General features: G+C 42.2%; 1 protein-coding gene across 5 annotated transcripts in view; it reads left to right on the forward strand.

Moving 5' to 3' along the window:
- RBM6 (RNA binding motif protein 6) overlaps positions 1–16,318 on the forward strand; it is a 60,215-nt gene that overhangs the window by 19,522 nt on the left and 24,375 nt on the right. For 3 of the 5 annotated variants that reach the window (XM_081160416.1, XM_081160418.1, XM_081160417.1), the window contains exon 6: positions 5,139–5,212. The exons of the other annotated variants lie outside the window; for them this stretch is intronic. In XM_081160416.1, coding sequence (XP_081016542.1) covers positions 5,139–5,212 — 74 coding nt within the window. The remainder of the gene's footprint in view (positions 1–5,138; positions 5,213–16,318) is intronic. 5 annotated transcript variants of the gene reach the window in all.

The following is a 16,318-nucleotide window of genomic DNA, read 5'->3' on the forward strand; positions in this document are numbered from 1 at the left end:
GATTATGGTAGTGTTTGCAGTTGAACTTGGCAGAAAGGGGGTGGGGGCAAACCAGGTAAATTGAGAGGTGGAGGTTTGCACATGTTCAGGAATGACATCAGTGGAAGGCAGTATTTGCTTCCCATGTCATATAGGCAGAGCGTTACTGAGAGATTTTTTTTGCTCCTGATACCAGCCAGTTCTGGCATCAGGCAGTTATCCTGTAATTCATTTCACTAACACTGACTACCCAGAGTTAGCATCAGACTCCATAGGTTTAAGGGCTCAGTCCCGTAAGACTGCCCTCACTTCAGGTGCTAGTCACCTATCAGATACCCACATCACCCACACTTCTGTTGGAGGTTCTCATATCCCCCCTTTAGGTTTGAGACTTTGTTAGAACAGCTTACAAGATTCAGGAAAACAGTTTGTTAAAAAGGACCAAGTGAAGAGATGCATATGTTTATTTAGGCAAATGAGACGAGCAGCCCTATATTCAAACTGATCTAGAAAAGCCCAACTAACATAAAGAATTGGGGTTGAATCGCCCATTAGGAGAGTACTGACTGACTTTTAAAAAGCCCAGAATATATATATCAAATATGACTGGTACATAGGTCAGGAAGGGTCCTGGATTATGGGTTTGTTCACTGATCTGGAAGCTTTCCAAATGCCATCATTTAGAGGTTTTCATGGAGGTTCCGTTATGTAAGCATTATTGATTAAGTCATTGGCCGTTGGTCATTACTCAATCTGCATTCCCTTTCCACTCCCTGGAGTTGTGGGGGAGAGGTTGAAAATTCCAAGCTTCTAATCAGGGCTTGGTCATATTTGGTATATATATCCTGGGCTTTTTTAAAGTCAGTCAGTACTCTCCTAATGGGTGATTCAACCCCACTTCTTCATGTTAGTTGAGTTTTTCTAGGTCAGCTTGAATATGGGGCTGCTCATCTCATTTGCCTAAATAAACATTGCTGTAGCCGAGCAGTTGACTTGAATGATGGGCCATGTCTGTCAGCATCACCAAGTCAGCTTTTTGGGGGACAGAGACTAAAGAGTTGATTCTGGGGTTGGATATTATTTATCAGGGCTCTTTGTTTTCTTTACCTTGTTCCCCCATAAGTGCCTGGTTAGATTTTCTCAAAGATACGTTTTTGGAGAACAGACAGCCACATGGTTAATGAAGAGACAAGAATCAAAATATTAATTTTACTTTATAGATTGTCTCCCTTTGCCTTGTTCTCATCCTCAGCTGCCAAGGAAAGTATAAGAGCATTCACATGTCCATGAGAAATCCATAGTTTCAGGTTAGAAAATGGAGTAAGATACATTTTTAATAGTCATGTAACTAAGCACTGAGACCCATCAGCCCACCAGACTTTTCCCAGCATGTGACGGAGGAGGAGACAGGTAATAAAAGACACTTTGTTACTCTAGGTAAAAAGCTGCCTATGGGTCCTTAACACTGAGTCTACCATCTTTTTTTTTTCTTTTGAGTTTACCATCTTGATGATTCCAAACGGTCTGACTGTAAGGTTGGTTGGCCATTTTCAGAATGTTTAGGTCTCTGGGTAGAATGAACACCTTCTGTGCCTACTAAAACTTCTCCTATGGATTATAAAACCTCAGTTATTTCACTGTAACAGTCCAACCGCTGTAACTGTCTTTGTATCCAGTTGTGTTGCATATGTCATTTTTAGTATTCACCTGTTCCTGCGCAGCCCCTCCTTCCTACACCTCACTTTCTCTCATGAAGTTAGCCTGAGAGGTGGGGTGTGATTCGACTAGGGCTTCAGTTGGTCTGTTTCCCAGTTTCTCTTGAGTGTGAGCATTCACTGTGCTGGCTGTGATTCTGTTATTTAAAGTCACATATTTTTCATACATTACGGCCCTTAAAATGCAAGCCAACCTCTTCATCTGGTGTCACCCAAAAGAAAAGCGATCTGTTGGAACGCTGGAGGAAAACCGGGCAGTGTTGGACTTAATCTGTGTTGGGAGATGGTATGTTCTTCACCCTGGGGTGTTTGAGTATGATTTTGACAGTGCACATTTTCATCTCATGTGCTCTGGCCTCTGAATTAGATATGACTTCTTTCTGTTTAATTATAGTTCTTTTCCTATACACATCTTATATAATTGCCCTCATTTTTAAAGCTTTTAAAATATATTAAGTATCCCATATCAAATATTTTACCACATTGTAATTTTTATAGCCATCATTTACAAGAAGACTTCAGGGGTTTTGTCTTTTCAGGAGAATTTTGATAGCAGTCTCAGTCAGTCTGTGCGAGTGACTGCTTTCTAACTTGCATACTCGGGCCCACTCACAATGATTCTGCCATTGGCATTTAGAGTAAGAATAATTGTGCTGCAAATTTCAATGTTTCTTAACTGTAGACTTGGTCTTATCTATGCTCAAGCATGTGGGACCCTTTCTGTAATTGGACTCTGGAGAGTTTGGAATTCAGGTTCTTATATCAGTTTAGGATCTTATCAAAGGGTGAGAGGCCATACAGAGTATCGGTTAGCAGCATCAATTTGAATCTGGACTGCCTGGGTTTGAAACCCAGTATTGGTACTTATCATTGAGGAGATTTTGAGCAAATCACTATTCTTTCTTTGCCTGCTTTCCCATGGGTAAAATGAGGTTCATAATACTTGCCTCATAGGGTAGTCTTGTGAGGATTCAATTAATGTATGTAAAGCTTTCTGATTATAGCCTTGCAGCAGCAAGTACTATGCAAATATAACAGTATCATCATCAGTTTTGTTAATTACTGAAAATCCTTATGGTACAACCATGAGTCTTAGACACACAAAATACCTGGGATCGAGATTGTGTACTTTTTAAACTTTTATTTTTTTAAGTTTTAGGCATTATGGGTAAACTTTAAACTTCTGTTCTTATTTGATAGCTAAAGTTGTGGGCAGAAGAAATTGAGCGGAGTGTTGGGCTTGTGGATTAAATATTAAATCTGAAGTACATTGTCAGCATACAGTATTGCAGGGTTGATGTATAAAAATGCTGTTAAATGCTCTTAATGTCTTCTGCCAACCATATCTTTTCCTTCCCAGCGACTTTAGTGTCAAAATCTGTCTTTTAGTGAAGTAAGAATGTTGTAATAAGTCGTCACCTCCGCCCCCCCGTCTCTGTCTCTGTCTCTGTCTCTGTCTCTGTCTCTGTCTCTGTCTCTGTCTCTCTGTCTGTTTCTACAGATTCTGTGCGCTCCTTTGGGCCACAGTAGTTCTGTATGGATAGGAAGGAAACTCAAGGCTTTGCCAGTTTGGTGTTAGTTCCTGTTTTCATTTTGGCAGCTGTGGGTTGCTTTATGTCTCGGTCATCACACACTCGAGAGTACTTCTGCTTGTTCCATGGCTACCCGTTTCTGACTGTAGCCATGCACTTGAGTGTTTGCAGTAGATATTTGGTGATGAAGGCACTTTAGTTGTTCCTGCTATTCTTCGATGTTTCCCAAAAACATGCAGAGCCCTTTATACAATGCAGAATGTTTTATGTATGAGATGTGCACTGAGTTCAATCAAAGAATCCACTTGAAAGGAACTAAGTAACAAAATAATTTCAGTTAATAGGATATATACAAATACATGCATTGTTTCTTTAAAGTAGTTTCATTTCTTCAAATAGTAATCGGAGGAGGCTGATTTCATGGTAAGTTTAAATGGAGGTTGTTGCAGGGGTTATCGTCAAAACTTTGAAATCGGGTAGAAAATCTGAGATCTCTAGCAGCTTTCTTTTATTCTTCCTGGTCATTTCCTAAAACTCAAAGCAAGAGTCAACCTATACCTTTGTAACCTTTCATAATGAACTTGGAGCATTTAACAAATCTGAAGTAATAGCTATATTACTCATAATAAAACATTTCAGCCATTCATTCCACATGACAAGGAATCCACCCCATTTTACCAACTTTGGTCTACTTTTTAAGTTATATTTTCCATTACCCTAGTTTTGTTTTATTTTTTAAATTAAATTTGGTTTGATTTTTGGCCTTTGATACTTTGAATCAATTATAGTGGTTTCCTGTTGTTAATATATACTTTGTGCTCAAAATTGCCCTAGGTTTTGTGTTTTCTTTCCCTGAGTTTTATTTCTCATCTGAACAAACCACATCTTTTCTTGCTGTTCCATTTGTACAGTGTCACTCCTAAAGATGAGCTTCTTTATCCTGTGAGGCAGTGGAGGAAGCGTGGAAGCCCCTTGTGGAGCATTGCATTGACAAGTGTGGTTTTATAGTCAGATGCTGGCATAACAGGGAAATTCTAGGGTGGGTTGGGATTAGAGTTCAGCAGCCTGTAAATCCCATGACTTCACAGTTTCATGGGTCACGAGAGCCGCAGATGACACTTGATCAGGAGAAAGGTGAAGGGTGTGTTATAACTAATGGTACGTACAATTCTTCAATTTGTATTGATTGCTAACCACAGCTGTCTCTCCCCCAGCCTATCCCACCGCCAGTCTTTGTGCATAAGCACAATTTTGGACCCAGCTCTTTGTACTTATTTATGCTTTTACACCTTCTTCCTTTTGTAAAGATTTAGCTGGTTTATGGCTTGAGTTGAAACAAGAAAAAAAAGGAGACCTGAAATGGTCTGTCCCTGCCAACCAGAAGCCTCCTGTGGTATCCAAACAGAGTAGTTGCCTCAGTCTGTCAGCACTTCTGTCTTTGAAGGTGGTTTCTGCTTGAAAAGTGGTGACTATTAGTGTAGCTTTGGGATAATTGCTTCTACTTTCTCTCTTGGGATACTTTTTTTTTTCCTGGTACTTTCCTGTTCTTGTTGACTTTGTTTTACCAGAAAATTCAGCCTTATTTCTCATCATGTGGTTAAAATGCTTTGGGTCCCCACTTGAACTTTCTGTGGGAGTACCCTTGCCAGATCATCAGTGCTAAAGAGCGCAGAGGCTCTCCTTGGTTAATAGAAAAAGTCATTTTTGGAATGACTCTCGAAGTCCAGAAACATCCAGACTCTCCTTCAGTACTTTTTTCTGTTTGGGGTAGCAGCTCTGTCTAGTTAGGGGAGGGAGGGGCTAGTTGGGAGGGCTTGTGTTTAAGGGGTTCAGGAACAGGGGATTGAAGTGTGTTTTTTGTTTTTGCAAGGCACTAACACCACTCCCGTCTGTATTTAAATGCTGTCCCCAGGTTACGACTATGGCTATGTCTGCGTGGAGTTTTCACTCTTGGAAGATGCCATCGGATGCATGGAGGCCAACCAGGTTGCTTTATACTTCGGTCAAATGATGCTGGAAGGATATATTTTTATGTATGGGGAGGGAGGGTTTCAAATGATTAAACTTTGGAAAGGTACCAGAAATCTCTATTTGGAGCATACCACATTCCAACTGAAAAGCAGTTGTGAGGAGAAACTTTAAAAGAGGCTGGGAAGGTTCCTCTGAAGAGTTAATGGGCACAGAGTGTATTTTAAAAACCAGAGCCCAGTTGTAGTTGGACTATATTCCAAAGATAGTAGATGGGGGGAAAATGACAGGTCTGGAGTGCTTTCTCCCTGTGGAGTGTGACTGAGATGTGGATCCTGATGCAAAGAATGATCCTTGAGTGCCTGTGATCTCAAGGAACTGCCTGGCACAGGAATTCTGGGTCAGTACTCTTATCCAGACCTAGGGTGAAGCCCGCTGATGGCAACTCCTGTGGCACTCGGGTTCCACCTGCATGTGCTACTTTCGTACAGGGGCCATCGGGGAGGAGAGAGTCGTGGATTGTTTGTGTATATTGCATTAATCATTGCTCTGTGCAGATTAGAGTTTTGTACTCAAGTTCTTGACTGCATATAGTCAAAGCTGGTGAATCTGAATCTGTACTTCTGTTTGAGACACCTAGATGTATTCAACTTGCCACCTAGATCTGTCATCTGGGTTGTTAATTAAACCCTGCCCGGTAGTTTTGGGAAGAATAATGAAATGGATAGAATCCTTCTTGTCTTGGTGTTTCCTTGGGGAAAGTTTTTTTGTTTGCTTGTTGTTTTTTTGTGGTGTCTTAGTGCCTCTCCTGTAAAGTGAGAGAAAGAAGCTTAGCGATATAGTTTGATTTTTATGAACCCACTGTCTATCCTTAACAGTGTGAGTGCAGTGCACCCAGAATCTTGAAAGAAGGCTCTGCCTGAGAGGAGTAGTATTGGCTTGAGAACAGGTCCTCTTTTATAGCCTACCGCCCTTTTGTCAGCTTTGTTCCATTCAGCGTGGCTCACTATGCTGAACCTTTCCGTTCTTTGGCCATGTTCTAACTCCCCTTAGAGAGGTGACATCCTCTAAAACCTTTGGAAGAAGCACTAATTAGAGAGGAAACTGACATATCCATTACTATTGTTAGTGGTGTAAATATTGCTAAATCCTCAGAGAATGACTGGATTAGGACCATATCCCCTTCACTGAGTTCTTGTTGCCTGATTGTTCCATGTCCATCATTGAATTAGTCATTCAACAGACTCTAATTGTGAGTCAGAAATTGCTATTTTCCAGTATTGGGAGACAAGAATGAAGGTCCCAATCTGTATGCTATGGTTGATTCATTCTAACAGTCTGTTCTAATTTGAGAACATGCATTTAATTCATAATCATCTTGTTCTTATCAGTGAATAGTCTTTCAGTCCTTTACCACAGCACTAAGCAATACTCTGAGTGGTGGAAACATAAATGGGGGAGCCATGGCAGATGCCACCTCTTTTGTACCGTTCTCCCATTTCTCCTAGAGGGGTGTTGCTTTTTTCGGAACTATTTAATCTTTTATCTTAAAAAAGAAAGCAGTATTGTGTCTTAACTGCCTCTTCCCTCCATCCCAACAAAAAAATCTTGTCTAAGGTATCCAGCCCCCTAAAGAATAGTGCCAATTAGAACTAGGGCAGTCTTCTTTAAAAACAGGTTTTAGCCTTAGGGTTTCTATTAGAGCCATGTCTGGGAAAACGTTATTTTATATAAGAGGTATCTCTCTTCTCAGCCTTGCCACCCAATCTGTGAACACTCTTAGGGACTCCAGGTCCCTGATGAATGATCCTTGCCCAGCGAATAGGGCAGCAGAACAAAGCAGGAGCAGGCCTAGGATTCTTCCAAGTGTGAAACAGAGTGTTTGACAGGTAGACTTTAAAAAAACACACCAAAAAAACCCCACATATTTTTATTGATTTCTAGAGAAAGGAAGGGTGAGGGAAAGAGAGAGAGAAACACTGATTGGCTGCCTCCTGCATGTCCCCTACTGGGGATCGAGCCTGCAACCTGGGAATGTGCCCTGACCAGAAATCGAACCTGCTACCTCTTGGTGCACAGGATGACACTCAACCAACTGAACCACACTGGACAGGGCGACAGGTAGACATTATCGTGCATAGGGTACCATACAGCACTTTGCAGGAGTACAAGTAAGGGACAGCTCTGTCTTCTAGGACCTTATAATCAGACTAAGAAAGGTGACAGAGATTATGTGGTACTCATGGATTCTATAGGGCATTCTCTCAAACTCCAGATTTTTGTCTGATATCATTTTTAATGTTCTTTGGAGTTATTCCTTAATGAGAAATCACCATAGCCTAATTCAGTTGGTTCCATTTCTTAGATTTTTATTCTTCCCCTGCTAGTACTGCCACACAACAGTATCCTCTTGCTGAACTGCATAGACTTCACTATCCAGTCAGCACTTTTTAATTTTTTTTTTTAATATATCTTTATTGATTTCAGAGAGAGGAAAGGAGAGGGAGAGAGAGAGATAGAAACATCAATGATGAGAGAGTCATAGATCGAGCCCACAATCTGGGCATGTGCCCTGACTGGGAATCGAACCCAGATTGCCTGGATTCCAGGTCGACGCTCACCTACTGAGCCACGCCCGGCCGGGCAGCACTTTTTAATTTTTATATATTTATTTTTAAAATTCTCACCCAAAGATGGTTTTTCTATTGTTTTTCAGAGAGAGTGGAACGGGAGAGAGAGATATGGAAGGAAACATTGATGTGAGAGAGACACATTGATTGGTTGACTCCCGCACGTGCCCCAACTGGGGCCCGGGGATCAAGCCTGCAACTGAGATACATGCCCTTGGCTGGAATCGAACCTGGGACCTTCAGTCTGAGGGCCGACGTTCTAATCACTGAGCAAAACTGGCCAGGGCCAATCAGCACTCTTTTAATAACCTTTACCACAATGCAGATGTATGCAGATCATTTTGATGGAAAAATTCTTGAGACTGGGATCTCCATGGAAATTTGTAGATAGCATAGAAAAGAGGAATGTAGACTCTGCAGTCAGATGTTACTTCCTAGCTGGGTTGTCTCTGGCAAGTTTCTTAACCTCCCTCAGCCACAGTTCCCTGTGTTATCAGTACCTCATGGGGCTCTGGTCTGGATTAGATGAGATGATATATTCATGATGCCTCCTGTGTGCCAGGTGCACCTTTCTGGATGCTGGAGATGCTGCAGTAAACAAAACAAAATTGTGTAACTTCTGTTTTAGTGCATAAGCAAGTAGGCAAATTTAAAAAAATATATGATAGTGTTCAGTGCTCTAAAGATAATGAACAGGGTATTGAGAGGATGCATGATGGGGTGATTTTAGATGGGTGGTCAGGGAAGCTTCTTGAGTGACATTACATTTGAGGAGTAACTCTTGGTGATTAATACATACAGAACATTTTGCATAGCTCCTGGTACCTAGTAAGCATTTGAAATTAGACAATCATCTCCTTCTCCTCTCCCACTTCTTCATGTCAAGTAATTTCCAATCCTAATTTTAGGAAAATACACGTTCATATCTGGATATTCTTTAAGGAAATATGTGGATCAAGCTCCCAAGAACACAGCGCAAGGCATAAGAATGTGAGGGACGAAACCCTTACTCCTTTGGATGCATAAACGGGGGGCTTATGGAGGATGAATGTCTCTGTCTGTTCATCCGTTCTCCTTCCCTCAGGTTTCACTTATACACCAAATTGATGCAGATTTTGAGTCACCATCTGCTGGGCACCTCTGAGTATGCTTCTGAGGAGGTTTCTATGAAATGATTTCGGTTGAGTTTTTTATATCTTTGTGGTCCTGCTCTTGATGTGAAATGATTTTTATTTATCATTGACTAATATTTATAGGTCTGCCAACTTGCTTTGTCAAATATTATGGGTTATATATGCCTTAATGAGGTTGTCCGAGATGATATCCAAGGCCTCTCTAGCCCTTTCCCAGTGCCTTCACGGGGGCATCAAACCTTAGGATGCTCTGCAGCAGTACTGAGCCAGGGGGACTCATCAGGGCATCACTTAGCCAAGCTAAGTGAAGTAGTTTCTAACAGGTCTATCGGCTCATACTTTTACCTTCTTTGCCTAGGAAGAGGTGGAAACCCAGCAAACACCGGGAGGCGAAGCCTTTTATTCCACCCCCTGTGGAGAAAGTTGTTTCTAACAATGGCATACTTCCTTGACTTACTTTGTTTTCCAAGGCCCTGGAGGTTGAGGCTGAATATTTCCTCCTTTCGCTGGATGTGCCATTGCAGTAGGGGACTTGGGAGGTAGTAAGCATTGTGTTAAGAGAACCCATCCCTTTCAGTGGTTGCCCAGTTCTGACTACTTGCTCCTCAAACTATTGTCATTTGGTCTGTAGGAATTAGCGTTTTATTTTCTCAGATTTGCAGATGTGATGTTTGTTGCCTGTTCATGTTCGGCCAAATAGTCACTAAAATTCTCTTATGAAAGATAGCTCTGGGAGAAGAATTAATTTCCCTGGAATTTTTACTCAACTTTCTTAGCATCAGTGGCCTTCTTCAGCCAAAGATAACTTGGCTGTATGACATAGTCAGCTTGACTTCATAAAGGGCAAGGAAAAGGGTTCTGTTACCAGCTGACATGAAAATTCTCTGAGATGCTGACCTTTTCTGGTGTGGGAGCATAAAGGCTGTAGAATACATGAAATTTTATGAAAGTGTTATTTGTGTCAACAAAGTTAAGAGAGTTTGGGTTTTTGAGGATACCAGGGTGGCGGGGTGTTTCTGAATGCATGTGAAGGAAGCCACATCTTAGGTGGGATCTGTCCTTGTGATGGAAATGAGATCACTTGGGAAAGCTTGTGTGGGGGGGCATGGGAAGATGATTTTTAGCAGTATAAATGCTGCTAGATCCTCAGAGAGTGACTGAATTAAGAGCATATCCCCTTGACAGAGTTCTTGTTGACTGTTCTGTGAGGCCATAATGGAAAATAAGTGAAGACCCAGATTGTTGGAATCTTATTCAAGTTGGTAGCAATACTGCATGAAACACTTCAGTACTTAAACTGTGTGCATTCCAAGTAACAACAGCAACAACAAAATCTTTAAACATCCTGCAAAGTTGCGGTATTGCCTAAACCCTCACCCCAAAACTACTTCACTGAAGAGTGTGGCATTCCGGCCAGAGCTCAGCTGTATAGCTTGTGGCTTGAGTCCTGCCATTCTTCCTGAAAGCTTCAGTCTCAGTACCCTCCTCTGATTGCCCGCAGGGGATTTGTCCGGGGGGGGGGGGGGGGGGGAATGCACTCTAAAATTGGTAATCAACAGTTATTGAAGATTCTCGCTCTCCGGAGGGTTGGGGTATTCAGGAGAATTAAAAATGATTTTAAGAATTGGTGATTTGATTATGCAGTCTGGTTACCTATGCAATGGTTGAGTTTTGTCTGAGCACAAGGTGGTATATCGTAGTTAAATATGGACTCTGCAGGCAGATGCCTGGGGTTGCATCCCAGCTCTGTCACCTACCTACTATGTAACTTGGGCAGGTGGCTTAATGTCTCTGTGTCCCAGTGTAGAGATTAATGAGTTAGTGCCTGTAAGGTGATTACAGCTGGGCCTGGCATGCATTGCCCGTTGAGTATATATTTGTTATCACAGCAACTTCTCATCTGACTGGAACAAGGAATCTTAAGTGAACAGCACGTAAGCCGTGGCTCCCTGGAGTATATGGCTAGATAAGGACGTGGTATTGCCCAGGGGTGTTATTTTTGCAGCAGCAGTACTTCTCATTTAGCCTGTTGCCTGGGGCTCATTATTGGGAACTGCTTCCAGGCCTCTTAATTCTCTCAAGAGGATGAACAGGCCCGGCCGGACGTGGCTCAGCGGTTGAGCATGGGCCTAGGATCCAGGAGATCTCGGTTTGATTCCTGGTCATGGCACATGCCCGGGTTGTGGGCTTGATCCCCAGTCGGGGGCGTGCAGGAGGCAGCCGATCAATGACTCTCTCATCATTGATGTTTCTATCTGCCTCTCTCCTTCTCCCTTCCTCTCTCTGAAATCAGTAAAGATATATTTTAAAAAAAAAAAAAAAAAAGATAGCACTGGAGCCCTAAGTAAATAGCTGAACCAGACAAAGTGTCTGGGTAAATCACTAGTCAAGATCTATGTACAATAAAGCAGATGTCACTAGATAAAATCAGACATCTCTAGTTTGAAAGGTCCATGATGGCAGGTATTGTTTCTTTTCCTTTTTTTCCCTTCACTACCCAAATGGTTTAGAGCTGGACCTGGCAACATATGATGTACTAAATAAATACTTGTTAGCTGGATTAATGACTGGTGAATAGAGTCATTTCTGATGCTATATGCCTCTTCATAGCCCTTAGGGATCTTTTTTGTTTCTGCATAATGTAGAAGGCTCCAGTCCTCCCAATCTGAGCAACTGCTTACTTGCCAGATTCTGATACTTCTGTAATCTTTTTTTTTTTTTTAATTTGTATGCTTATTTGAGCCAAACTGAACACATATGCCAGGGAGCCGGTACTTCTATAAGCTTTGATAGCATATAGTAATACTCTATGCCCTTTCTGTTCTCATAGAGATGGTCACACCTTGTTTGTTCCAGCTTCCGATCTCCTGTCTGAGTCTTATCCTCACACCCCAGGAAGTTGTGAAAGGGATAATTAGGAAAGTGCAGGTAGGTTGTCAGGAATCTTGCATTTATTGAATTTGAAGACATAGGAGAGCCACAAGAATGTAACAGAATTAAGATGACACTGTAGGGAACTCTTCTTGTGGTAGCACATAGATTTGACTAGATGGGGAGAAATTGCAGAGGAAAAGTTCCCTTAGGATCTAGAGCAATAGTTGAGATGTGAGGGGGTAATGGCTTGCCCTAGGGGCTGGGAGCAGATATGTAAGGAAAAAGTCAGATTTGAAAGAGTTTGAAGATTTTCTAGGGTTTGGTAACACTGGCTATCAGAGAGGGGCAAAAGAAAGGGCAGATTCAAAGGCCACTCAGAGGTTAGAAGAATGTTAGTGCCCTGAACAGAAATACAGCATGTGGAAAGGGAAGGCGTTTGGGAGGGAAGAATAAGATGATTGTTTGAGGTGTGTTGAGTGTAAGGTGACATCAGGACCTTTAGGTAACCATTAGAGATACAGGACTGGAGCTTGACAGAAAAACCATGAGGATTTTTTTTTAATGTTTTTATTGATTTTTAGAGAGAGAGGAAGGGAGATGGAGAAATAGAAACATCGATGAGAGAGAAACACCTGTCGGCTGCGTACTGTACGCCTCCTACTGGGAATTGAGCCCGCAACCTGGACACATGCCCTCACCGGGAGTCAAACCAGCAACCTCCTAGTGCTTGGGATGACGCTCAGTCCACTGAGCCATCCTGGCCAGACCCATGAGGATTTTTTGCCATTTTTTTATACCTTTTGTTCTACCACGTAACTAGTTATTCTATAGCCTTCTCTTTATAGTTTATGTCTTTTGAGCAATATACCTATACCTACCTTTGCCTATCACCAGTAATTTCCAAAAGCATCTGTATCAGGATTAGATTCAGCTGTGAGTGACAGAAATAACCGGCTTAAATGAGTTAATGAGCTCATTTCTCTCTGATGAATAATGTCTAAGTCATCCGGGCTTTCTTACGGTGGCGCCGTGAACGTCAGGAACACAGGCCCTTTCGGTCCTCAGCATGCGACTTCTACTTTATTGTCCAAGATGGCTGCTTGAGTTGCCGACCAGTGGGAAAGAAGAGGGATGAAAATGGACCTCGCCCTCCCTTTAAGAATAGCTCCTGCGCCTGGCAAGCAATATTTATGCTTATGTCCAGTTGATGAGAATTTAATCATAACCAGGGAGGGCCAGGAAACTCCTGTATTCCATGTCACCATTTAAGTTCCCGTTTCCTTCCAAGGAAAAGGAAGCGAATAGGCACTGGGAGACTAAGAAGGAGTCTCTTAATTTTCCAAACCTTATCTCCAAACCTTATTTATCCTTATAATAATAAAATATACTAAATAATAATAAAATAGAAAATGTTTTTATATCCTTTAAAATTACACATAGACTGATAACTGGTAGTGGAATAGACCAGCATTGGCGTCAGTGTCTGAAGTTTGGATACGAGATCAGTAGATTCAGAAGCTAGTGAGGTTACAGAATGACAGAGACCATGTTCTGCCTGGGCTGCTTTGGATGCAGTTTTTCTGCATGAGTTCTGAATCTTATTACATGTGAATAAGATTTCTAGAGGACAGAAGTAGAATGCCTCCTGTCTGAAAGCACCAGCATTCCTGCCAGGCTTATCTTAAGAAGAATATATCTTGATCTTATTTCTGGGCGCTCTCACTTTTCTTAAATGTGGTTCATCATTTTCTCCTCTCTGGGTCACATCCAGCTTTGTCCGCTGTGCCTGCAGCTCACAGTGCACTTTATGCCTGAACTGTTGGTGAACCGTCAGCACAGCCGACCTTTCAACATAAACTGTCTCACTCCTTTGTCCCTCTTCACTTCCGACAGTATTGAAGAGCTCTTTCCATTCTGTGTGTCCCGATAAGCATTTCAGAGAGATACATTCTTCTTATTTGTTTAAAAGTGTATTTGTTTATGATCCTAGTGCTTTAAAACATCATCTACATGCTTAGTCAGCCGAGAGAACATATCTGTTATTGAGTAAAGAATACATATTCCGCCTGGCCCAGTGTGGCTCAGTGGTTGAGATCACGGTTCGATTCCCGGTCAGGGCACATGTGGGCTTGATCCCCAGTCGAGGACGTGCAGGAGGCAGCCGATCAATGACGACTCTCATCACTGATGTTTCAACTGTTTTCTTTCCTCTTCCTTCCTCTCTCTGAAATCAATAAATATATGTTTTAAAAAAAAAAAAGAATGTCCTGCCAGGCCAGTGCGGCTCAGTGAACTGTCATCCCATGTACCAAGAGGTCACTGGTTTGAGTCCTACGTGCCTGGGTTGTGGGCTTGATTCCCAATGGGGGGCATGCAGGAGGTAGTAGCTGATTGATGTTTTACTCTCTCATCAATGTTTCTCAAAATCCATTAAAAATAAATAAGAAGAATACATGCTCTGTTCTGGCTAGTGATTTTGAAGGATGAAAAGGTAGCAGGGGAAAAGGTAAAGGCATTTTTTTTTTTTTAAACATATCTTTATTGATTTCAGAGAGAGGAAGGGAGAGGGAGAGAGAAAGATAGAAACATCAATGATGAGAGAGTCATTGATCAGCTGCAGCCGGGGCATGTGCCCTGACCGGGAATCGAACCCCGATTCCTGGATCCTAGGTCGATGCTCAACCTCTGAGCCACGCCCGGCTGGGTGGCATTTTTTTTTTAATATATCTTTATTGATTTCAGAGACAGGAAGGGAGAGGGAGAGAGAGAGATAGCATCATCAATTATGAGAGAGTCGTCATTGATCAGCTGCCTCCTGCACGCCCCCGACTGGGGATCTAGCCCACAACCTGGGCATGTGTCCTGACTGGGAATCGAACCTTGATCTACTGGATCCTAGGTCGATGCTCAACTGCTAAGTCACACCGGCTGGGTGATAAAGGCATTTTTAAATCTATAAAACTCTAGCAGTCTTCCCACAAGAAGAAATAATCTCAGTACTACATTGAATTTCAAATCTTTTTGAGAGGAGCCAGTTGTGTGTTGTAATGTGACCATCTCCTAGAACCTCAAATTGGTTGGTACTGCCCGACACATAGCCTTTCAACAGGACAGACCATGAAGTTGGAATTATCTTAGGAAATATGGACATGCAGTCTGTTCTATGTAACAGAAACCTCAAGGTGCTTCCTAACATTGTTCAAGGCTCTCCCTTTTTAAATGTATTTTCCACACTTTTTCCTAAAAAGAGGAGAAATTTTCAGTTATATGATCACTTATTTTGTTTGATAACCTTCAAACAAATAAAAGGGATGCCTTTTAATACACTAGATGGTCTGAGGGTATGTAAAAGCACCTAAGGGTTAAGTCTGTGTTAGGTTTCTAGGGTGGATGGCTCTGATCAAGAGGGTTTCTGGATGGCTGTGTCCTTTGTAGACTTGGCAGCAACTCCAGTTGGGGTATGGTTAGAGACCTCTTGGGTTTGTCTTCTCCCAAACCCTTGGATTACCAGAGATTTCTGCCCTGTGCTGAGATCCTTCCCTTATTCTCTGTACATTTCTGTTTTGGAGGCAGCCATGATATAGCTCAGTAAATGTTCCTTCCTCAGCATGGACTAATTTAACTTGAGCACGTCTCAAATGTGAAATGCCACCACTTATTTTTATTAGGAATTGAAGTTTGATAATTCTGTGTTATTTGCAGGTGAGAATGAGTAGACCTGATGACCTAACCTCCTGTCCAATGGACTTTTTCTAACTCTAAGCTTCCATTCCTAGTTTTGTAGCTTCTGTCAGTGTGGCACTAGGTCTGTAGCTTTTGCCTAAGAAAAAAGAACGGTGGTAGGTGGTTACCTCCCTGAAATGGTGGTTGAACAGTATGTGTTCAGAAGTCTTGTGGCTTTGTATTTTATTCATCTTTTCAGGGCACTGTTTGTGTAGAAAGTATGTCAGCAGGGTTCTCTGAAATGTCTGAGCAAGGACATTGAAGCCAGAGAGGCTGCTAGAGACAGTCTTTAAGAGCTAAGTTTCTTGGCCCGGCTGGGCGTGTCTCAGCGGTTGAGCGTCAACCTAGGATCCAGGCGATCAGGGTTCGATTCCAGGTCAGGGCACATGCCTGGTTGCGGGCTTGATCAATGACTCTCTCATCATTGATGTTTCTGTCTCTCTCTCCCTCTCCTTTCCTCTCTCTGAAATCAATAAAGATATATTTTTTAAAAAAAGAAAAAAAAAGAGCTAAGTTTCTTGGGTGGGAAGCAGTAGATAAAGAACCAGTAGATACAATCTCTTTTCAATGGTGAGACCAGCAGAATAGCTGTTGGTTCTTTGGGGGGCGCCTGGGGAACACACTGCAGCCTTCGTGGTGGGTTCAGCAGTGTGGCTTGTGCAGCATTTCGGGACTGTGGGTCTCATCTGCTGTCATGGCTGTTCTGCCACCTCCTGCCATCAGCTCTGTAAGAAGAAGAAATGAGAGAACTGGTTTGCTTACAT

Source organism: Miniopterus schreibersii (genome assembly GCF_964146895.1).
Source record: "Miniopterus schreibersii genome assembly, chromosome: 15".
Classification (NCBI taxonomy): Eukaryota; Metazoa; Chordata; class Mammalia; order Chiroptera; family Miniopteridae; genus Miniopterus; species Miniopterus schreibersii.